Source organism: Camelus ferus, chromosome 16, assembly GCF_009834535.1.
Source record: "Camelus ferus isolate YT-003-E chromosome 16, BCGSAC_Cfer_1.0, whole genome shotgun sequence".
In the NCBI taxonomy this organism is placed as follows: domain Eukaryota; kingdom Metazoa; phylum Chordata; class Mammalia; order Artiodactyla; family Camelidae; genus Camelus; species Camelus ferus.
In genome coordinates this window covers 5,278,718-5,304,757 of record NC_045711.1, presented here as the reverse complement: position 1 = coordinate 5,304,757, position 26,040 = coordinate 5,278,718, and the positions used below count along the sequence as shown (strand labels likewise).

At 33.9% G+C, this 26,040-nt stretch overlaps 1 protein-coding gene and 1 pseudogene across 1 annotated transcript in view; one reads left to right on the top strand and one right to left on the bottom strand.

Annotated features, from left to right (window-relative positions):
* Positions 1-26,040, top strand: part of GDPD1 (glycerophosphodiester phosphodiesterase domain containing 1) — a 41,294-nt gene that overhangs the window by 10,257 nt on the left and 4,997 nt on the right. Inside the window, exons 2-7 of the mRNA XM_006181429.3 lie at positions 2,119-2,161; positions 11,634-11,769; positions 14,178-14,223; positions 20,062-20,180; positions 20,697-20,786; positions 25,467-25,600. Coding sequence (XP_006181491.2) covers positions 2,119-2,161; positions 11,634-11,769; positions 14,178-14,223; positions 20,062-20,180; positions 20,697-20,786; positions 25,467-25,600 — 568 coding nt within the window. The remainder of the gene's footprint in view (positions 1-2,118; positions 2,162-11,633; positions 11,770-14,177; positions 14,224-20,061; positions 20,181-20,696; positions 20,787-25,466; positions 25,601-26,040) is intronic.
* On the bottom strand, positions 7,889-8,377 carry LOC102513820 (annotated as a pseudogene).

Genomic DNA, 26,040 nt, shown 5'->3' with positions numbered 1-26,040 from the left:
TTTCTTCTAAGGACAGACTCAGTTTATTAAGTCTGAAGAACGTATCTGCCGAGTACTCAAGTCTGAAAGTCTTCTAGTCTTTTCCATCGTAAAGTTACTCTCTTTCTGTTTGTAATGAGTGTTTTTGTAGGAAAGTACTTTGAAACTACATAAACACTCCATTTCTTATCAAACTTCCAGTCCATTTATTAAAATGGATTCAGAATATCCTATTTTGTTCAGTGGTTTAAAGTCTGTTACTATCATTATTTTGATGCTAACATCGTCTCGAGTTTAGCCATTGAGAGCTCCTTCAAACTGGCTTCTCTGTCCTTTTAACTTCCTTGCTTTTTGGCACAACAAGCAGTCAGTAGTTTAACCTATAAATAACCATTTTAGCACCACTTGTCTTTTTGGTAATATCCTAGAGTACTTTGTTCTTGAATATTGATTATCTGTATATAACATATTACCATAATTTTTTACTAAAACAAGCACTGACTAGATTTTTGAAAGTCGTTTAGCCTCAAAAGAGCACTTACTTTTGAAAAAAGCTTTAATCTCCATGTTTGCTTCATCTGTTTTCTATTGTGCATCAACTCTAGTAACTGAAATGAACCTAAAATCAAAGTAGCTTTTTTTCACATAAATATCCCTTCTCTCTGCTAAATTGATGGAACTTTTAGAACATTAGGTTAGTATATTCATTTCTTTATACCTTGTGTTTCTATTGGTTATTAATTAAGTTGTCATAAAAATAAATGTCTAAAATATAAAAGAAGAAAATTTTAATACTTTTGCAAATCTGTTCATATGATATTATATATAAAACATTTTAATGTTATTAATGTTATTACTTGAAAAGTACCTTAAATTTTGAAGTGCTTCTTTTTGTTAAGAAATTGGCTGTTTTTCCGAAGTATTTTTCCTGAGCATTCCATTAATTATTTAGTAATACTGAAATCTTTTAGTTTTAAAATATCTATAAACACAAGGCTAGTGTATATTGTGCTAATTGGTTCTACCTAGTATGTAACATTAGATAATGTTAGGTAATTAGATAGTTTTTATCTGTGTCCTCTTTGTCATTACACTAGTTTTTATTACTTCAGTCAGTGGAAGCACCAGTTACTATAATAATGGCAATAGTAATAATAATGGCAATAATCCTTTACTTTTACTGAATATTTACTATTTCATTGACTCTAATGTCATAAGTTATAAGATGCCTATTTTTAAAGCATTGCTAAGAAAGAGAAAATCTTGCCAGTTAAACTATTACACACCATCTATTGTAAAAGGCACCCTAACTTCAGAGATGTTAAAAAGTGAAAAGCTATCATTTTCCGAATTGATGACATATAGCCCTTGACATATTAATTCATTTAATTACAATAATCCTATGATATCCCCACCCTTATAGATAAAGGAACTCTGCCAGAAAGAGGTTAGGTAACTTTCCCAAGGTCATACAAGTATCTGATAGACTTGGGAGCGGAGATCCCAACTGCAGAGCCCCACCTTCAGCTGCCCTCAGCCAATGTGATTTTACTTACTTACTTACTTACTTACTTATTTATTTATTTATTTATTTAAATTTTTTTATTGAGTTATAGCCAGTTTACAATGTTGTGTCAATTTCCAGTGTAGAGCACAGTTTTTCAGTCATACATGAACCTACATATATTCTTTGTCACGTTCAGCCAAGGTGATTAAAACAGCCACTCCTTTTAAGTAATTCATGGGAAAAGGAGGAGAGAGATGGGTAAATAATTTATGCTATAATGTGATAAATGCCTTAGTAAAGAGATGTATAGCAGACTATGGGGATACAGAAGAGAGACATTTTAACTCTGAGGAGGTGTGTATGTACCAAGTCTTCTATCTTTTCTATGACAAACAGATATCATAGCTAAAAAATCATGTTTAGGTTCTTCTAACGTTGCTGTGGCTGTATTTTGATCTTCCTGGTGCAGCTGAAAACAATTCAAAATACCATTACATTCTTTAAAATACTTGTAATGTCTACATAATATATAAACATGATTCACTTGATGTGCCTCATTTAAGTGGATTTCTGGAAAAATAAAATGTTCACATTAGCTCAGTAAATGAAATTTCAATTTAATATTTTCACAGGTGCTGGAGAAAATTTGGAGAATACAATGGCAGCCTTTCAGCAGTAAGTATATAAAAAGGTATTTGTCTCTTTTACAGTTTATTTTGAAAGTGATGATGATTCACACAGTGAAGATAGTATACACGTAGCATCCACTTGTGATAGTTGTTTCTATTTTATTAAAAGCGCTTTTTTTATTTAGTTAGTCTGAAGTGTTACAAAGAGTGTTTGGCTTCTACATGACGGAGAAACTAGATCAGAGTTGTGGGTAATCAAAAGATGCTATAGTTCCAAAGCTGAAAGAAGGCATTTGTAACAAGGAACATACTGTGTATAATGCTAATTAGTCTCGGAGAGAAAGAGAAAAGGAGAAAATGAAACAACTGTTAAACTGGCCTTTGTTTGTGAGGAGGATTATGTGTCTATTTAGTAATTTTTCTGCAGATCTGAACCTGTTGTCTGGTATTTCTTCTTCGAAGCCTTATGAGTGTTGATTTTTTTAAGTAAGGTAAATTAACTTTTTTCAAGTTTTAAATTATTCCTATTTCGTAGAAATGTCTTTTAGAGCACCTCACAGAGAAGCAGCAGCAGGAGAGACAGGAATGACAGCTGATTGGTACCTTGTTCTTTGTTTTAGAGTAAATGATTATCATCAGTCTGTGGTAACGGTGAGAACACTGTTTTCTTTTCCCTGAAAAATAAGGCAGGGGATATGATAAGCTAAACCCCATGAAAAAACATAACTATCCATATTTAGTGAGAAAAAAATGTTTTCTTATATAATTTTGAACCATTTTTATGTATATAATTGGGGCTAATAAATCAGGAGAATTTGGCATAAATTTTTGTTCTGCTTCTCATTATTCAGACACTTTAGAGATGATTTATTCTGTTATCAGGTCTGAAGGTACTGCTTTTCCTATTCCAGTTTCACCTAAATCAAATCCTCCTATGTTTGTCATAGCTTACTCTTGCTGTTCTATAATATGATGCCTTTTGACTGTAATCTAAGAAATCTCTTACAGCCCTAAAATGCAGAATCTTTCCTCCTGTCGCTGACTGTGAAACAGAATAATTTAATTTAAATTACTTTGTTGTCTTCTCAACTGAGATTATACAGCTAGCTAGCTAGCTGTAACAAAATACATATTTAATTTTATGTGAACAACTTTCACTGAGATACACACACATATACACAACCTCACATACCCACATACACTATCACTTATCAAATATTTGTTGCCTGGGATATATACTGATATATATTACTTGGGGGAAAAACTGCTCAGAAGTTTGAGTGACTTTAGCATTCTTTATGTATAAAGTATAAGTTTTTCCTCCATGTTTTTTGCTGAATTTTTACCAAGCACCCTTATATATTTATGAAATTAAAACACTAGATTATATAATAAGCTGTTTCCAAGGATGGTACATTTGTGTAATACATTATTTCTAAGGATGGTACCTAAATATTTTTTATCTTTGAGGATTTCAATCCTCTGAAAATTTTTTTGATGTTCAAAGAGTTTAGATGGTTTCTACTCGCTAGATACAACATTTCATTTTAAAGCAGTTTTTTGTATTGTTTCATTCAAGCAATAACTAGTAAAAAGTGCCATGGCCTTCTCCATCATGTGGTAGCTTTCTGTAACTGTAGTTGTTTGAAAGTTTTTCTAGTACTTTATTTATTTGGGGGGGGGCATTAGGCCTATTTATTTATTATTAGTTTTTTGTTGTTGTTGTTAATGGAGGTACTAGGGATTGAACCCAGGACCTCGTGCATGCTAAGCATACACTCTACCATTTGAGCTACACCCTCCCCCTTCTAGTACTTCAAAAGAAGAAAGCAGCTCTTCCGTATGTTAGTATTTGTTAGATATATTTATTTGTAAGTTGGCTTTCTTATTGACTTTGAAATTTATGTAAAACCTAAATCAAACAGGCTTTAATTTTAACCTTAAACATTTTGTTGTTGTTACTGTTGGTGGTGATTTTGTTTTTTGTTTTGTCTTGTCTTATGCAGTCAGTACTCTTGCTATCAATAATATCAACTTTTTAAAAACTGTACTTTGTTTTTCATTTGCTCACCAAATTTTTAAGACCCCACTTTTGGGGGGAGGAGGTAATTAGGTTCATTTAATTACTTTTGATGGAAATATTGGGGATTGAACCCATGACCTTATGCATACTAGGCATGCACTCTACCACTGAACTATACCCTCCCCCATGTTTTTCATCTACTGATATTCTTCTATTTCTTTAACTACTAGGACACTTAGAAAGTTTTTTTTTTTTTAGGTATACTTGTTCCATGAACAAAACAAAACAAAAAATTGTTTAAGCATGCTATTTGCAAGATACCATATACTAAAAAGATAAAGAATTATATTACATAATTGACAAAAGACAGATACTGTGCTTAAATATGCTGTATCCTTGATAGGATAAGTAGTTGGGGCAAAGATAATAAAAATATAATGAACAACAAGAACGTAGATCTTATTTATGTAAAGATTTAGATATATACTTCACAAAGCATACATATTATGATGTGGAGGTGAAGATGATATCAGAGAAAGTATAAATAGTTGGTATGGGCAGCCTAGTTAAGATTAACCAGAAAACTGAAAAGATACTAGGACTAGAAGAGCTATCATTTGGTGGAGAGGAAGAAGCTATTTTAAAAATGTGAAATGTTTGAGGTTAAGATGTGAGGGTACGTGGACAGGCTATGTCTCAGAAATTGAAAGGACCTTAAGAATGTAGAGAAAATTAATTCATTATGTATTCATTATATTATAGTAGGGCTAAAGAACTAATTAGGACTGACAAAGAAATAATTACATCTCAAAATTTATAAAAAATTCTTTAATGTGGTTTATAAAATAATTTTTCAAACACGTTAAGTTATGAATAAGGCTCTTCTTGGATTCCTTGGGAGCAAGAATCTTTGCTTATTGATCTCTCAATCCCTAACATCTAGCTTTGGTGCTGACTGGCTCTCACTAGTTGCTTCCTGAATAAGACACGGAATGGGGCACTCAAGAACAAACTAGAATATTAACACAAGACAGATAGAGACAAAACCCCATCCGTAATAAGCACAGAACCAAAAACTAAGGAATTGTACTATACATGTGTATACACACACACACACACACACACACACACACACACACACACACACAGAGTCACTAAGCCCTTGAGTATGTAAAATCTGGTTCTTAAGAGCTAATAAAACTAGGTTATTAAATCAGGCTGCCTTTGTAAATACCCATAGGACAATTTGATCCCTGTGGTATTAACATGAATGGTTAGAGAAAGAAACAAATTGTATTAGCAATAGCTGGAAGTGTAAGTTGGCAGATACTCAAAGTAATTAATCAGTGACCTGATTCTCATGATAAAATTTTTTAGAATATCTAATTAATACAATACTAATTATCTCATCTCTGAAATGGGACTAACAATATAACTTCAATGTTTTGGGGAGTAAATGAGATTCAAATAAATTCCTCAAATATGATCTTTTATAAGTTATTATGCATTGTTTCTGTGGAGTTTCAAGTGATTTCACATCCTCTTTTAGAGCTAGAGTTTTTTAGGTTTCTTTATTTTCTTCTAGGAAGTAATAAACCCATAATTTTTAGACTGTGATTATTTACCAGGTAGTTTGTGAGATGCCAAACATGCTGCCAGTGAATGAAAAAAAAAAAAAGAAATAAAACCAAAAAACAACGCCCCCAAACCCCAAATTCTACTTTCTGGTCAGCACAGGAGGATTAGCTGTTATTTCCTATATAATTGGCAAGTTTGTAGAGCTAGAGTTTTATTTCTTTTTCCGGAAATGTTGAAGCCTTGACTTCCCTAACTTTTTCTGTGTTTGTCATCAGCTTATCAGAAATTTGGCTATAAAATATCTGGTCTTTCAAATGAAGTAGAAGCATATTGTTATTTGTGGAAAATTTTGGAGGCCAAAGTGATAAAAGTTTTCTTGCTATGTTTTAGCTATTTGTATATCAAGTTTGAGATAATTTTATTAGAATAACTTACAGATTGTTCTAGATGCACTTACTATTGTCCTAAATATTTATTTCTTAGCTTGTTAATAAAAGATAAGCATACAATAAATGGAAAATATTTTTCATATAGTTCCTAAACATTTCTAAACATAGCCAACATTTCAGCTAATGAAAACTTCATATTTAGAAAAATTTCTTAGGTAGTATGTATAATTTTTTTAATACAGGAAAATATAGATAACCCCTGCTCTTATCCTCCCTTCACAGACTCATACAAAATAAAAACAAAAGTAAAAGAAAATGAAACATGTGTGTGACCAAAAATCAGCAGTACCCAATCATTTTTTAAATATACACAAAGATGAAAATTTAGAATTTTATTTTAAAACTGCTGGATATATATGTTGTTTACTGTGTCTATATTTTTTATTGTTTTTTTAAAAAAACTAAACACACTATAACAATATTTAAGGTGATTTTTAAATACAGAAAAATAATTCTACCAACCTAAAAACTATTTTTGTTTGTCTTTTTGGGGATTTTATTTTTACACACTTGTGGTTCTAGCAAACAAAATTAGCAAACAATCTCTTTTTAGGGTGGATGTTCTCTAGAAGGGGACACATAAATTTAACAAGTTATTTACATTTAGTGAGAATTACATTAAGAGCCAGGTTTGTTTGAACTCCTCTAACAATCAGTGGTAATCAGGACACTAAAGGGAAAGATTGTTTAAGGAGAGGTAGGGGAGACTTTGGCGCAAGTCAGCAGGTGGCTGTTGGGTCTTTTGGAATGATATGCTGATGGGGCGAGATCATCAGAAGTAGACCAAGTAAGAGAAAATGGCGAAGTGGTTGGCTCCAAAGGTAAATTTTGCCAGCTTCATAGTTTTAGAACCATTCAGTCTGGGGATGGCCAAGGATTTTAAAAATCATCTAATCCAGTGGGAGGGTATAGCTCAGTAGTGGAGTACGCGCATAGCATGCCCGAGGTCCTGGTTGCAGTCCCCAGCACCTCCATTAAAAATGACTAAATCTAATTACTTCCTCCCCGCCCCCCCCACCAAAAAAAAATAAAACAGAACAAAATTTAAGGGGGGAGGGTATAGTTCAAGTGGTAGAGCACATGCTTAGCATGCACGAGGTCCATGCATGAGGTCCTGGGTTCAGTCCCCAGTACTTCCTCTATAAATAAAGAAATAACTACTAGCGTGGAGGAAGGAGTAACTAATTATCTCCCTCTCCTGATTTTTTTTCATGTTACTAAATCATCACTAGGAAAGCTAGTAGTTGGGATGTCACATAATTATGCCAGAATCTGGCAAAGGTGGTGAAACCAGCCATCTGAATCCAGCTAAATTATAAAAACATAACCTTTTTTTGCCCTTCTCTCTTGTTTTTGGAGTAGGAGGGCTCCACTTCACATGCCTGTGGGCCAGCAGCAGGCTTGAGTTATAATGTGTAGATTCCTTTTGGTTATAGTTGCAAGAGAAGCCTTCAAATTCTTGAAAGTTTGACATCTTTTGAAAAGAAATAAGCTAGGAAGCAAACTGCTGGTCTGGATTTGCTCAGATGGAAAACATTTACACTAGGAGTCCAGTTGATATGCTGTTCCCGTTGAAATCACCAGGCCAGTACTGGTCTGTGAGTTTAGACAGCTGATCAGGATCCTATCCCTAGACTTTTAAGTGGTACATCTGAAGTTCTCACAGTGAAGTTGTGGCCTTGGCTCCATCAGCTGCAGTTATTGTCTTTGATTTTCATGTCCATCAGTCTTTACCAGCTGTAGCAGCCACTACTTGCTAAAACTTTGCCACGAAGTCTGGCTCACTGACCTCCAACTGCTTGATAAATTCATTGTGTTGCTGCTCAGCCCAACCTCAAAACCACTGATCCCAAAGACGTATATGACAGTCAAAGATACAAGGTGGTTAGTTTGTTCCGGACACACTAAGCTGCTCCACACCTTCCAGGAGTGGCTGTAATTTTCCTGGCACTGCCTTGGCTACCAAGTCCTGTAGGAAACATTCATGCTGGGGACCTGACCAGCTGGCAAACCAGTGAAGACTACACTTCATCTCCTGGAAAGTGATGTAAGACATTGGGGGAGGGGAAGAGTCAGAAATATTGCCTAGTACTGAGGGTGAGGGAGAAGGGAAGGATAGTGGCATTGAAGAGGAAGAGGATTCCAGTGGCATCCTCCCCTTTCCTCTCACAGAGCACCCAGCAACCATCACATGAGTACTTAGTCTTCAACTATAAGTGCTTATGTATTTAAAAGGATGTTCAGTTTTTCTTACAGTCCTGCTGTAGTTCATTCTGTTGATGGTGGATAAATTGATGTTCATAATGTCTTCTAGATAAAATATATTCATAATGGACATAATTTTTTTCATTATGAAAGTTTATATTCTTAAAAATTCAAATAATTCAAATAATCTATGTAAAGTAAAAAAAAAAAAAAAATTGGCCTGCCCAAATCTTTAATTCCATTCCCAGTAATACCATTTATAAGAGGTAACTACTTTAGTGATTTGGCATATATCTTTCTAGTCTTTATATATATATTTATTATATGAAGTGTATACACACACACACACACACACACACACACACACACACACACGCACGCACACTTTATTTTACATCACTGGGGTCATACAATCCCTACTTTTTTTTCATTTAGATATGCTCAAACAGTGCCATTCCATGTGAATGTTTTATTCTTTGAAGTATAATACTTACTATGGCTATGGATTATCACTGATGAACATTCAAGTGCTAGCTAGATGATAATTAATTAAAATTTAACATGTTCATAGACGTTGGTAACCAAAGTATGGCTTCATTCCATTCATTTCAAAATGAGTTGAATACCTGCAATATGGCCAACATCATGAACATTAGAGTATAGGGAATAGCCACAGGCCCTTCCTCACCAGGAATTTAGGATCTAGTTGTGGAGATGTGAAAGAACTTTCTTTTAATTTATATCTGTAAGATTCGTCCATGATGCGTGAAATAATCTTGTACATGTTTTTTATGTGGTCAAATGCATTTATCTCTCCCAGATATATACTTAGCTGAAGTGAAATTGCTAGGTCATAGGGTGGGTGCATATTTATACTTTCCAAAAGATTGTGCCATTTACGTTCTCACCAGCAGTGTAGGAGAGTTCCAGTTGCTCTACTGTCTTGCTACTTTATTATCAGTCCTTTTAATTTTAGCCATTCTGATGGGTATGCAGTGCTGTCTCATCGTGGGTTTAATTTACATTTTCCTGTTGAATTTTGTTGTTGAACAACTCTTCCTGCGCTCATTGGCCACTTGGAAATTCTCATTTGTGAAGTGCCTGTTCAAGTTTTTGTCTGTTATTTTATTCTGTATTGTTTTTCTGTGAAAGACATTTCAGGCAGAGGAGGTATTAAGAGATCATGGGGCTGCTTGGAGTGTAAGGTGCAAGGTGGGGAGGAGGTGTGGAGAACTAGAGTTATCATCACTGTTTTCCATCGTGGCAGCACTGTTTTACATTTCCACCAGCAATGTACGAGGGCTTCAGTTTCCTCACATCCTGGCCAGTAATACATGTCTTTTTCTAATTTTGCTTGCTTGCTTCCTTCCTTCTTTTCTTTTTCTTCTTTTTTTGATAATAGCCATCTTAATGGGAGTAAAGTATCTTATTGTAGGTTTTATTACATTTTCCTAATGACTAGTGATGTTGAGCATCTTTTTATGTGCCTCTTGGCACATTTTTCTGTCAAAATGTCTATACATTTTTGAATCTGATTGTTTCTTATTGAGTTTTGGGAGTTCTTATCCAATATATTGTGGATATTAATTCTTTATCAGGTGATTTGCAAATATATTTTTCCATTCTGTGGATTGCCTTCTACTCTGTTGATAATGTCCTTTGATGCACAAAAGTTTTTTAATTTTGATGAAGTCCAATTTATTATATCTATTTTTAATTTTGTTGCTTGTGCTTTTGGTGTCATATCCAAGAAATCATTGCCAAATCCAATGTGATGAAGCCTTTTCTGTATGTTTTCATCTAAGAGTTTTTTGTGTTAGGTCTTTGATCCACTTTTGAGTTTATTTTTGGATATGATGTTAAGTAAGAATCCAAATTCATTATTTCACATGTGAATATCCAGTTTTCCCAGCACCATTTGTTGAAAAGACTGCCCTTTCCCTATTGAATAGTCTTTGCATCCTTGTCAAAAACCACTTGGCCATCTATGCAAAGGTTTATTTCTGGACTTTTTCTTCTATTTGTCCATATGTCTGTCTTTATGCCAGTATCACATTGTTTTGATTACTGAAGCATTGTAGTAAGTTTTTGTTGTTGTTGTTGTTTTGGGGGTGGGGGGAGGTAATTAGGTTTATTTTTTAATTTATTTTAATGGCAGTACTGGGGACTGAACCCAGGACCTCATGCCTGCTAGGCAAGCACTCTACCACTGAGCTATACCCTACCCCCTGTAGTGGTTTTGAAATTGTAAAGTGTGAGTCGTCCAACTATGTTCTTCTTTTTCAAGACTATTTTGACTATTTGAGGTTCCTTGAGATTCCATATGAATTTTAGGATGGATTTTCTATTTCTGTAAAAAACATCATTAGAATTTTGATAGGAGTTGCATTGACTCTGTAGATCAATGTAGTATTTACATCTTCTCAATATTAAGTGTTCCAGTTCATAAACATGGAATGTCTTTCCATTCATATCTTCTTTAATTTCTTTCAGCATTTTATAGTTTTCATTGTACAGGTCTTTCACCTCTTTGGTTAAGTTAATTCCTTAGTTTTTATTATTTTTGATGCTACAGTAAATGGAATTGTTTTATGATTTTCTTTTTAGATTTTCATTCTTAGTAGATCAAAATAAAACTGATTTTTGTGTGTTTATTTTGTATTATACGATTTCACTGAGTTTACTACTTTTGACAGTTTTAGTGTTTGTGGAATCTTTTTTATGATTTCTATACATAAGATCATGTTATCTGTGAACAGAGATACTTTTACTTCTTTTCCAGTCTGGATTTTTTTTTTTTTTCTTGCTTACTTGCCTTGCTAGAACTTCTAATCCTATGCTGAATTTAAGTGGCAAAAGTGGGCATCCTTTTCTTGTTTAATCTTTTTTATTTTATAGATGTGGAAATGTAGGCCCGGAGAAGGGCATTTACTCACAGAAAGTTACATGACAGGTTCGTGGCGAAGCAGGAACTGGTGCCCAAATCCCAACTTCTGGTCCAGTGTTCTTTCATTTATATGGGGTTGCCAGAATTAACAATTGCTAGTCATGAAAAGGAGCTAACATGAATCTCTTATTCTAAGTTCACTTAGAATATTTTCTTATCAATTATTCATAATAAGTAACAGTGTTGAGGAGAAATTTTAGTATTATGGAGTTTTCAAACTATTTTGATTTGTAACTCTGAACTTTTTCATCTATATCTATGTAACCTAAATGTTTGCTTCAGTTTCAGAATGTCATTATGGTTTGTATTTCTTCAGTGCAGTTACAATTGGAACTGATATGCTGGAATTGGACTGCCATATTACGAAAGATGAGCAAGTTGTGGTGTCACACGACGAGAACCTAAAGAGATCAACTGGGGTCAATGTAAACATCTCTGATCTCAAGTACTGTGTAAGTGAAAATACATGACAGACTAACAACCGGTAGACATTAGGGCCAGTAAGATTTTTTAAAACAGTGAATATCAGGTAGTACTTCAAGAAATAACAAAAAATAAATGATAATGATTAAATAATGACTGTCAAAGGAAATTTTAAAAACTCTTCTGACTTCCAGTGATGATTTGTATTCATTACATACATTTGTGGTGACTTATTTTGATAAATATTTAAACAAAATTACCAAAGTCCTCAGAGTTAAAACTCCTGAAGTTCAACTTCTTTGAAGTGTTCTATAATTTATTCGATTTAGAATGGATATGTGAATTAGTTTTAGTCTTCAAGTATAGGTAAGGACCCTTTAAAAATCTGATTTTAGTAGTTTACATGCTCATTATAGTAAATACTGATAAATGGAAGGAAAAATAATACCTGATTCTATAACCTAAAGAAAACTTATGTTAACAGGATACTATCTATAAGTATACTCTGAATTTTTTTTTTTTACATAATTGTATTCTTACTGTATATTGTTTATATTGCGTTTTTAAGCACTTTAACATTATGGAATGGTGCATATTTTTTCCTTTTCTTTTTTAAATAGACTTGCTTTTTAGAGCAGTTACAGGTTCACATCAAAATTGATCAGAAAGTGTAGGGATTTCCCACATACTTTCTGACCCTACATAGGTACAGGCTCACCCCACTATCAACATCCTGCACCAGAGTGGTACATTTGTTACAGCTGATGCACTTACACTGATACAGCCTCATCACCCAAAGGTCATAGCTCACATCAGGATTTATTCTCAGTGTTGTACATTCTATGCGTTTTGACATGACATACATGATAATGAGATGTATCCACTAATAATAGGTCCTACAGCATAGTTTCACTGCCCTAAAAATCCTCTGTGCTCTGCCTCTTCATCCTTCCTGCCCCCCCAACTCCTGACAATCACTAGTCTTTTTACTTTCACCATAGTTTTACCTTTTCCAAAATGTCGTATAATTGGAATCATACAGTATTTAGCCTTTTCAGAGTCTATGCTGATTTTTCATAAACATTTCAAATGACTTCAGTTATTCCACTGAGTGGATATATAGTTATTTTTAACCATTTCTCTATTGTTGGGTATTTGAATTAGTTCTAAGTTTTCACAGTTACATGTAACACTGCACTGAACATCTATAGGCATAAAGATAAAGCTTTGTAAAGATAAAATTTTCTATATATTTAAAATTATTTCCCTAAATTAACTGCCAACAGGGAAATTATTGGACAAATGATTAGGAATATTATAGTTTCTTTCTTTTCTTTTCTTTTCTTTCCTTTTTTTTTTTTGATATCTCCTGCCTTGTAGTGGAGAGTTTGTAGATTATATCATCCTAATTTCTTGGCACCTCCGAAGTACCTAGTATGCCATTGATGCACAATAAATGACTAGACTCTCAGCTGATGAAAGATTAGGGACAGCTCACTGGGCATCACTGTGACGTGGGTCAGAATGTAAGTCGGTCCCATGGGAATGGTATGAAGTTGAGGCAGTCTCTGGAGTGCTCCCATTTCCCCAGAGAGAAAGACACCAGCTAGGATTAGTGGTGCTTAAGTGTTGTGTGTATCTTCTGACTTGGCCCCACTTGTGAGTGTGCCTAGGGAGCAGAGCGGGCGTCCACACCATCCTGAACATCTGCAGTTAGGAATATTATACTTTCCTAATATATATCGAAAGCTGCTATCACTAGCTTGCTTTTTTTTTTTTTTTTTTTGTAAAGGTAGATTTATTTAGAGAGATACTTACTCTATAGAGTGTAAGGCAAGAGAAAGGCAAGGAAAGAGGTGTGGGAATTGGGTGCTCAATTTAAAGTAAGAGTAGGTACACACTCCATAGACAGAGTGCGGGCCGTCTCCAAAGGGGAGAGGGCGAAAAAGGGCCCAGCTTGCTTTTTCAAAGTATTTAAAAGACTTCTAATATCTAATACTAGAAGAATTCCCATTTTGCCATACTTGTATTGGTCATTATAATTATACCTAAGAGTTCGTAATTTGCTGCATTAAATTTTAATCAGCATTTGCTTATTAGTGAATTTAAAGATTTTTCTTTATGATTGTTAGTCTTTTTTTTCATTTTTTTTCCTTTGAACTGTGTATTCTTGACATTTGTCTACTGAAATCTTTGTGTATTTATTATTGACAAATGGTTCATATTAAATAGCACAGATTTGTTTTCTTGTAGGTCATGAAAGTAAGTAATTATATGGCTAATTTGGAATTGGAGATGTTCTGCTAGAGTGCCCTATGTAAGCATTTATAGCATTTCATTCTTTTATTTTTCGAAGAAGCAGATCTTAATGTAGGACACTAAAATATACTTTTTTTTTTTTTTGAGAGCTAACTTTTTTCAACCATATCTTTTAAAGGAACTCCCACCTTACCTTGGCAAACTGGATGTCTCATTTCAAAAAGGTAATCATTTATGTCTGCAGCTTAAACATTTACATTAAAGTATATTCATTTATGTTGAGAATTATATACATGCATATTCTCTTGTGATAATAAGTTCCAGCTAAAAGTATTGCCCTCAAAGGCTTTTCTCAGGCCTACAAATCTGAAATTTTTCTTTCTTTCTCTCTTTTTTTCTTTCATTCTCTCTTTCTTTCTTTCTTTCTTCTATTGAAATATAGTTGATTTACAGTATGTTGTGTTAGTGTCTGGTGTACAGCAAAGTGATTCAGTTATATATATCAAATCTGAAATCTTGATGGTCGACTGACTCTGAGATGGTGAGGCCCAAAGAATTAACTGGCTTATTCTATGTAAATTAACATACAGTTAATTTAAGCCTGAATATTAATTATAAGAAACCCAGATATTATTAGAGATACTTTGCACTTCTAAAGCTTCAAGTTCTAGAATATTACTACAACTTTTGGTAGATCATTCATCGTAAATAAAAAGAATAAATGGAAAGAAATTAAAGGGACACCTTTCAGATCCTTACTGATTCTATAATTTTTAAATTCAGTGTCACTTAGCTCCTCCATATTTTTAATTATTAGAGAGAATTCTATTATTCAAATAAACTATCCATTTCTTAATCATCTTCATTTTTTTAATCACCTGCATAGAAGTTTTTTTTTTCTTTTGAGGAAACGTTTCTCACAAAGAAACATGTCCATTGACCGAGTGTGTTAGTTATGTTAGAATGGAGCATGTTAGGATACGAAATACACCACCTCAAGATACAGGTGCTGAGCTCCCTCACCATCACAGCTCAGCTTCATGTATTGAATGATTCAGATGTAACTCAGTGTATATGCATGACCGGGACTTTGTGCTATACACCAGATATTGACACATTGTAACTGACTGTACTTCAATTAAAAAAAAAAATGTAACTCAGTAAAACTGTAAGATACTCGTGTTATGGTCTTTGGTATGACTTGTATAGTTGAAGCATTGGTTAAATGTCAAGGATCTATTGTATTGTACTAACTTTCAAAAAGAACTTTAACTGCTCTGTGAACTAAATTTAAAATTGGCCAGTATAACTTCTCCTTGATGGGGAAATTTTAGACAGCCAAATAAAAATTAGAAAACTGTGAATTAGCTATCTCTGTGGGATGTTTCTATCTGATGTTTGTTTGACTTTGCCTTCCAAGTAAGTATCATTAAGCTTTTGCTGATTTAGGAAACACTGTTTTCATTCTTATAATTAGTAGGATTATATTTGCAAAGCTATTCAATATTGGTGCCAACTATGGACTTGTGAAGGTTAAGAAAATATCATAAGTGAAGTTTTCCCTGTTTTTCCCTTAGTAGAGCAAAGCCAAAGCCTCACAAAGATTAAAAGATACTTTGAGAAAAAATATATTTTAATTTTTTTCCTGGTTTTATGCTTCCCTCATAAAGTCATGAAACTTTTGAATGTGAAGAAATGGTTGAGACCATCTAATCCTGTCTCCTCCTGTAATAGAAGGGAAACTGAATCTTAAAGGTGCAAATTAACTTAAGGTCATACAACAAGTAAACAGAGCTGGGATTTGGAACTAGACCTTCTCCTTACCAGGCCAGTACTCAGCCACTCCATACTGCTTCTCCATCTGAAGAATCTCTTCAAATCCCATAGCAGTAGCAGCGCAATGTACTCTCAAGTTTAGTAACTAACAATAATTAACTTTTCATTGATTTGTATTCAACACAGAGCATGATTAACTTAAAGACTATGCCTCAAATATGAAGCTTGCTGCATTTGAAACAGACTAAATATATATAACACTGTAAAAACTTGACTCAGATTATGCAGAAAGTTGTTCAGTTTTTTTTCTACCCTATTCCCCTGCTCAGAACTCTTGCTTTCTTTTATTTAAATACTGGAGAAAGAAAGAGGAAGACTATCAGCTGTCAGAGGAATACAAATTTCAGGCCTCTTTCTTTGTGGTTCAGAACTTTACTGGAGAGGAACTGTTTCCTTTTAAAAGGTGCTCTGATGTGCCACGGGCTATGTTAAAAAGTAAATGTAAAGAAGGAACATAAAAATGTGTTAACCGAAGTGTTTGTTAGTAACTATCCTGCTTACTTGAAAGCAGCTTTTTTTTTTTCATGGAAAATACATAATTTAGACGATCTAGAGTTGACTGCAATGATCAGTTTTCAAGTCCCAGCCTGCTCTAGAGCCACTTCACTTGTTCCATCATCCAACACATCGTATGGCATGCTCCATGCCTGGCATTCTTGTTTACTATTATCATCCTCTTTCCCTTTTGGTAGAGTCTCCCAGCTGGTTATTCTCTGCCTGAAACAATACTGGGGACAAACTTCTTTCTTCAACTCTTTTTCTACATTCTATGCTGGCTGAGTCCTCTAATTTAAATATATTCACATCCCCTTAACACACATTTTCTTCTTCCTTAGCACTTTTATTTCCTTGATTCCCCTACTGTTTGATGCAATCTTATTCTTATTTTGTGATGTGCCATTTTGCTGTTCCAAAGTTACTTTTGTCTGTTTGACCTTTTTCCAAATTGATCCTTGCCTACATCTGACTTGGGTGTGAATAGGTACTGCCCAGGGTTAATTCTTTTGACTGAAAAATTAATTTTTCCACACTTAATAACCTAACAATTTTTATTTGACTACAATACCATTGTCTGAATAGAGCTTTTTGTAATGATAGAAATATTCTAGTTTGCACTGTCTGATACAACAGCCAATAGCCACATGTGACAATTGAGCTCTTGAAATGTGGCTAGTGCACCTGAGTAACTGAATTTATTATCTAGGATTTGTTTTTGTTTTATTGGGGGGGGGGGGCAGTGGTTAGGTATATTTATTTATTTATTTAAGTGTAGAGGAGGTACTGGAATTGAACCCAGGACCTTGTGCATGCTCTGCATGCACTCTACCACTTGAGCTATACCCTCCCCCATAGAATTTTCTTTTTTTTAATTGTAGTTGATTTACAACATTGTGTTAGTTTCTGGTATACAGCATAGTGATTCAGTCATATATATATATATTCTTTTTCATAATAGGTTATTACAAGATATTGAATGTTGTTTCCTGTGCAATACATTAGGACCTTGTTATTTATCTGAATTTTTAATTTTATTTCATTTTAATTTAAATAGCCCTTTGCAGCCAGTGGCTACCATATTGGACTGTACAGAACTAGAACATCATGTTCAAACTTTTTAGGTTATAACTAACAGAAACCAGTTTACATTAGCTTAAGGGGAAAAAAAAGACATTTATTTTATCATTAACTCTCTAGGATATGGTGGATCTAATATCAAACATTATTGGATCCATGTGTACAATAAAAGGACTCTTTGCTTTATTCCATGCATAGTTCTGCTTCTCTGGGGTCTTATTCTCTTTTACTGTAGATAGAGTTTGTCCATGTGACAGGAACATGATCACTGACAACTATAAATTCACATCCTGCTTGTGCTGACACCCAGGGAAAGGAAAAGTTCCAGAGAAAGATGATGATTGGCACAGTTTGGGTCATGTGTCCATCTTGAAATACTCACTGTGGACAGAGACAGACTATTTGATTGGCCAGACTGAGGTCATATCCCTATTCATAAGAGTAAGTGAGGAGTGGGTCCTGTTTTTGACAGCCCAACCAGAACAATGTGGAATGAAGGAGATGCAGTTTTCCAAGGGAAAGAAGGATGCTGAGCAGGTAAAAATAATAGCTAACTTTTTATATATTAATATAATTAATTTTATAGTTCAATTCTGTAGTCTTTGATAAATCTAGACTCTTTCAGTTATAAGTACTAGAAATCCATCTCAAGATAGTTCAAGAAAGTTTATTAAAAAGAATGTATTCTCATAACTAAAAAGCCTGGAGGTTATATGCCTTCAGACATAACTTACTCCAGTTGCTCAAGCAATAATTGCTCTCTCTCTTAGCTCCGTTTTCTGGTTTTGCTTTCATCTATGTTAGCTTTGTTCCTAGGCACACTTTCTTCACATAAAGGTGGACCTCTGATAACATCAAAGGTACATGATCCATTCAGCTGAGGATTTGGGGAAGCCTCTCCTGTTGTCCATATTGTTATGTTTAAAAGGTCATGTGCTTTCTCTGTGGCCAGGGAGTCAAAGCCAATGATTGAGGGTTCCGTCAGAATGATCCAGAGCCCCATCTGAATTTCAAGGACTAGTAAAAAGGCAATAAGAATAGAATACAGAATACACAAAACAGTAACAGATTTTTCCTTTTTTTCTTTCCCCATTCACATGCTGCTTTTCACATGAGCCTTTATTATAAGACATTTTTTGGCATGGATATAATTTACTTTTTTAATATGCTCCTTTGTTTTGATTTGCCGTACAATAAGGATGAAATAAAGGATCTTTTGCCATTTTGTTATTCACAGATTAGTGGAAGTGAAGTTTCAGGTGGAAGGGGACATTTTATAATAGTTATATGGTGTATATATAGTGTATCATATAAATGATTAGAGGCAAAAAGAACCAAGGGAAGAATAAAGAAAATAACCCTCAGGAAATAAAAAGAATATTTAGAATCCTCTTCTAATTTTTTCATGACTCAATTTTCTTTGAATAACGGCACTGATTTAATTCTTCAATACATTACTGAATTAACATATATTTCCCTTGCCTGAATGTATTTTTCTCAGTCTTTGAAAAATTCAATGATACTATCATAGCAAAACTTTAGAAACAATCTTAGTGCCTACTAGTAGGAGCTAGGGGAGGAACAAATTTTTTTTCTTCTACCCTTTTAGGATCTCAGCTGGACTCTATAACAAAAGAGAGATTAACAGGAGAAAAACAGGAGTTTATTAATATGTATGTCTCATGGGAGAAACTCAGGGATGAATAACACAAAAGCATGGCTAGGCCTTGAGTTTATGTAGCATCTTAACAAAAACCAAAAAATTTTCAGAGCAGTGACAAGACAAAAGAAAGAGACTTGGGGTGTCTAGGTTGGCAAATTGTGGGAAGGTAAATATATGGGGGAGTAATGGAGGATAAAGGCTAGTCTGTAGTTTGTTATGTAGAGTCCTTTGGTGCTGATAAAGTTCTAGGGTTGTTGGCAATTAATTTTTGTACAGTTTAAGTCTCATTCTTAGGCAACTGGGGGAAGGGCAAAGAGCTTTTCTTGTATGTGCTTCTTCTTAATTATCTTCACTTCAAAATAATCCTTATACCAAAATAGCATATTTTAGAGTGGCAAACAGTGCTACCCTTCAAGGGGAAAGGTTAAATTAGAATAAATTGTTGTATAGCTACTCAGTGGAATATTTTAAAGCCTTTTAAAATAATAATTGTAGAAAAGATCAGTAGATCATCTCAAGGTCAATATCATGGTTAGGATACTATACTACAGTTTTGCAAGAGGTTACCGTTGGGGAATCTGGGTAAAAGCTGCACGGATCTCTGTATTATTTCTTATAACTGCATGTGAATCTACAGTTATCTCAAAACATTTAATGGAAAAAAATATTAATCATAGTTATAAATCTAACATATTAACATTCAATATTTATTTTTACTTATGTAAAAAGATCAGTTTAAAATCTGAAGGTACACTATATTATAACTGTATTAAATTATGCATAGGAAAAAAAGAATAGAGGAAATACACCAAATGGTCACAATGGTTATATCTAGGTTGTTGGATTTTAGATGATTTTTCTTTTCTTCTTTATACTTTTCATCATTTTGTAAATGTCTTATTATGACTACATACTGTAACTCTTCTAATCATCAAAAAAGTAAGAGTTCTACCTTTTAAAAATACATTTAAAAATCTTGCTTTCTCAGCATGCCAGTGTGAAGGAAAAGATAACCGAATTCCATTACTGAAGGAAGTTTTTGAGGCCTTTCCTAACACTCCTATTAACATCGATATCAAAGTCAACAACAATTTGCTGATTAAGAAGGTACCTAAGGCATTACCTACTCTAAGTGTGCTGCATCCGATTTCACAAACTAAATAAGGCTAGAGTAGGTGTCTGCATAGATTGATAATGTTCAAGGAAATGTGATACTCTGGGGATCAGTATTGTTTTAAATGCCGCCCTGGTAGCAGAGATCACTGTCAGAAAGCCTATTTTCAGAGTGACTTCTCATGTCTCAGTCATGGATAAAAGTGAGCTCATATGAGCCAACTGTTCTGGCATTTATATGATTAACTTGTTCTAGTTTAACTTGTTTCATTTGTACTTTGTGTATGTTAAATTACTAAAGAGTTGTGTTCTACTAGATAAGCCATATAATGGTAAAAAAGTAATTTCCTCTTATATTTTTAAAAAACAATCTGAATTAATATATCAGTCCTTCCAAAATTTTATACTATGCACTGGCAGATAGTCAACTGTAATCCATTTTTTAAGTGAAGTCATGTAGATGGATTTACAAATAGGCACATGCATAAAATTTTGAATTTTCACATGTAGGTTTCAGAGTTGGTGAAGGAATACAGACGGGAACATATAACAGTGTGGGGTAATGCCAGTTATGAAATTGTAGAAAAGTGCTACAAAGAGGTAAGCTTCAAAAATGATACAGAACGATCTATCTTTGTTGTTGTTGTAGACCTATAAATGTTAAGTAATTACAGTAGTAATTTTTAAAAATTATCTTATTTCATAGCCTTGATACAAAGTCAGATGGTACTGGACGGAAGCAACTAACTACAAGTTTACTACTAGAGATAATAAATATATAGATAATGGATTCAATACAGATAACCGACCTTGCAATTTAAGTTCAATATAATTTGACTGGCTCACAGAATTATTATCTCCACATGATAATATTTACCAACATTTTATTACATTTTATTATGTATATTGTAAAAGAAAGTATGATTTCTTTCTTTTAATGTCTGTTTTATGTTGGGTAATCAAAAATTTTTGTGTGTAATTTCGAATTAAGGAAAGTATTTAGTCCTTCGGCTCTACAGCTCAAGTTTTTCTTTACCCTACCTCCCAAACAGAATTAATCAAATTAAGTAGGATCGTGATTATGAGGTAGTATATAAAAGTAAGGCCATCCACTCACTGAAATTTTTCTGTTTGAAGAAAATGTATCTATAAAAAATTAATTTGATATATTCTAAAATGGTATGCTAAACCTCTATAAACAGACTTAACTATGTAGTCAGCTAAGAGTATTTGAAATTCAGAGTTTTAAAAAATTTTAAACAATGAAGACTCTTTCAGAATACAAGTGATAGCGCAGAAGGAATATCGTGACTCAAGTAGCAACTCTAAAATATAAGTAATTCTTTTGGGAAGGGCTTCCTTCCTAGAAAAGAAGGCTAAAACAGATCCAAGATCAGCACCGTTACAATTAAAAGTACAATTAAAAGTGATGAGGTCCTGGGGGAGGGTATAGCTCAAGTGGTAGAGTGCATGCTTAGTGTGCACAAGGTCCTAGGTTCAATCCCCAGTACCTCCTCTAAAACTAAGTAAAGAGATAAACCTAATTACCTCCCTCCCCTAAGAAAAATAAATACATTTTAAAAAAAAATAATGAGGTCCTTATTAAGGCAAGTAAGTTTTATTTATGTGCAACAAGCTCTGTGAGATCCCGAGGTATCTGTGTACAAAAGGAGAGAGCAGAATAACCAATGGACTGAGTGGCTTCAGAACCCCAAGAATTTAAGACTTCCATAACTAATTGATACTATTTTCACATGTCATTAAAAGGGAGGTCATATACTGGAAGCTTCACAACCTGCTGATCTTTTTACATCATTCAGTTTTTTTTCCCCAAATTAAAAAATAATGATAATAGCAAATACTACGGAAGATGAAGAGGAACTGGATCTCTCCCACATTGCTGGTGGGAATGGAGAATAGTGCAGCCACTCTCTCAATTAGTTGGATAGTTCCCTACGAAAACTGAACATACACTTACCATGTTAACCAGTGGTCTTCCTCTTGGGCGTTTATTTCAGAAAAATGAAAACTATGTACAGAAAAACCTGTACGTGAATGTTTATAGCAGCTTTATTCATAATACCAAAATACTGGAAGTGACCCAGATGCCCTCCAGTGGTACATTGCTGAACAAACTGATACATCCATACGATGCAATACTGTTCCGCCATAAAAGGGAATGAACTGTTGATAACTGCAACAGCCTGATGGTCCTTGAAGACGTTTTGCTTAGTGAAAAGAATTAACCTCAAATGGCTATATAATTCCATGTATATAACATCCTCATAACTATAGACATGAAGAGCAGATTACTGGCTTCCAGGTGACAGGGACTGGGTGTGGGATAGAGAGTGGATGCAAATACAAAAGAGATAGCAGGAGGGAGTTTTGGTTTGGTGATGGACAGTTCTGTATCCTGACTGTGGTGGTGTTTACACAGATCTATACATGGGTTAGAATTGCATTGAACTCTACACATGCACAAATAGATGCAGGTTTTAAAAATGGTGAAAACTGAGTAAGGTCTACAGTCTAATTAACAGTAATACAGTGTCAATTTCTGGTTTGATATATCTGGTTCCATCACATGTCACCATTTGGGGCAGCTGGTTAAGGGTATACAGGACTCTATTTTTACAACCTCCTGTGAATCTATAATTATTTCAAAATAAAAAGTTCACTTTTGGCCCAGAATCACAGAAGTTTCCCCTTGATTCACATATCTTTCTAGAAGCCTCTGGCTTTCTATCATTTTAGAATTTAAAAACTCCAAGATTTTCAGCAGTAATTTTCAAACACCATACTAAGAATGTCTCAATAATAATTGTCACTCATATTAAGAACATGCTGTGTAATTGTCATACAGCTTTTACAATTCTCAAAGTATGATTTATAATAGCTTCACATTAGCCCTTTAATTCCCAGATGCTAGAGACTTAAAATATAAAAATAAAGGAATGCAGGGGACACAGAAGTGATGGGAAAACATGTGGCACTTACTCACATTTAGTGACTTTTTATTCACTCATACTTAATGCAGTGGTTCTTAACCTTGACTGCATGTTGGAATTACCTGAATAATTTCAAAGAATACTAGTGCCTGGGTCCCATCCTGGATGTTCTAATTTAAAAGATATGAGGGTATTATTTTCCATAGTGGCTGCACCAATTTGCATTCCCATCAGCAGTGTACAGGGTTCCCTTTTCTCCACATCCTTGCCAACATTTATTTGTGTTCTTTTTGATGATGGCCATTCTAACAGGTGTGAGATGATGTCTCATTGTGATTTTGATTTGCATTTCCCTGATATTAGTGATACTGAGCAACTTTTCACATTCCTCTTGCCATCTGCATTTCCTCTTTTGGAAAAGCGTCTATTCAATTCTTCTGCCCATATTTTAAATGGGTTGGTTGGTTGTTTCCTTTTTAATTGAAGTTCAGTTTATTTAAAATGTTGTATTAGTTTCTGGTGTACAGCATGGATGGACTTGGAGGGCATTGTGCTAAGTGAAATAAGTCAGACAGAGAAAGACAGATACTATAAGGTATCACTTATATGTGGGATCTAAAAAAATACAACAAACTAGTGAATATAACAGAAAAGAAACAGACTCACAGATACAGAGAAGGAACTTAGTGGTTACCAGTGGGGAGAGGGAAGGGGGAGGGGCAAGATGGAGGTGGAGGGTTAAGAGGTACAAGCTATCAAGTATAAAATAAGCTACAGGGATGTAATGTTCAACATGGGAAATATAGCCAATATCTTATAATAACTATAAGTGGAGTATAACCTTTAAAAATTGTGAATTATTACATTGTATACCTGTAACATATAATATTTTACATGAACTTATATTTCAATTTAAAAATATGATATTAGAAAATAAATGCATAAATAAATAAATAAATTTAGAAAATAAAAGATACGGGGGCTGCCAGTTGTTATGCCAGTGGTACACCAGCATACTGCTCCCAGCCCTCTCCCACCAGCAAGCAGCCTTGCATGGCTCTCCAGAAGTACCAGTTACTATTTTTAGTTCTCTGATTCCAAAGTTGCATAAACTTTGAAGTCAACCCCTAGGCCTCTTTCCTCGCATGGGCTCTGTTAGTGTATGAATTTGCAGAAATCGAAGTTTTTTCAGGGACTTGTGTGTTGTGTTGCAGCTAAAACATCTGTAAGCTGAAAATATTACAAAGCAGCATGTGAACACAGGAGCAAAAGAAATCCTCAAATTTACTTTAAATACAGGAATGATTCAGAGCTAATATTTAAATAAATCATGTTTTTGCATAATTTTTCAATGTATTACTGTTGCACAGAAAAATTCAAATTTATCACAATTTTTATTTGTTTTAAAGACAAATATAGGAGGAGCTAGGGGTGGGAAGTATGGAGAGCTGTTTAATGGGTATAGAGTTTCAGTTTTGCAAGATGAAAAGAGTTCATATACGTATGAAGTTTACATTCTAAGGGTTTGGGGACCTTGATGAAGATATTTACTTTATATATATATGTGTATATATATATATATATATATATATATATATATATATATATATATATATATATATATATATATATATATTTTTTTTTTTTTTTTTGGAGAGGGGAGGCAATTAGATTTAGTTATTTTTAATGGAGATACTGGGGATTGAACCTAGGACCTTGTGCATGCTAAGCACGTGCTGTACCACTGCACTATCCTCTTTCCCCTGAACACATTTTTTAATAGAAACTTAAAATGGTGGTTAGATTCTTGGGCTAGTTTACAAAATCCTATTTATATTTGAAAATATGTATGTGTAGTGGAAAGATGACATATTTGTGACAGTTTTAATATGTATCTATAGATATTAATGTCTATATCATATTCTATTTAAAAACATGTAACTCTTCATAGTTACTGGATATATATAATGTTATCGAATATTTCACATCTTAGTTTCTTTATCTTGTTCCATTAAATTTGGTGTATTTAATCTTGGATGATAAGGACTAGCACCTGCAGACTAAAGAGGTGTTGCAGAAGCACAGATTAGGGCATAAAGAAACTTGGGTGTCATCAGTTAACACTATAGGGCTCCAAGATAGACCCTGACCCACTGGTCAAGGGCTAGTCATTTCTAAGTGTAGTGTGTGTGGAAATGGATGTTGATAATTCAGGAAGTGCTTTTAACAGATGTCAAGATACAGTCTTGGGAAATTTTGAAGTTTGTGAAATAATCCTCTTTATCTGAATAGTTATAAAGTAACATATAATATTGTTTCTGTCTTTTAGAACTCAGATATTCCTATACTCTTCAGTTTACAACGTGTTCTGCTCATTCTTGGTCTGTTCTTCACTGGCCTCTTGCCCTTTGTGCCCATTCGAGAACAGTTTTTTGAAATCCCAATGCCTTCTATCATTTTAAAGTAAGTAGTTACCCTGTTTTCATCGATTATCAATTACAGGAGAACTAAGATGAAGGCTCATTAATTTCAATATCAGTGATGAAGAATAGATTATTGTAGTTGTTTCCATATTTGATTAGCTAACCTATATTAACAATGCTTTTAATAAAATTAAGATACATTCTTTAAAATGAATAATAAAAGATTATAAGTATTTAATCTGGACCAGTTTCAGGTCACAATGACTTTGATGCCCATGTGCTCAGAAGTCAGGTGAAGAGAACTGAGCTTAATTATTGAAACTTAATAATTCTATCACTCTAACGTCTAATAGCAATTTCCCTCCAACTTCCCTTACTTCTTTCTACTTCATTGACAACTATACCCAGCTGAAATTCCATTAAACTCCAAATTCACTACTAGTATCAATACAGTCAGGAAGAAAAACCACCACCACCACC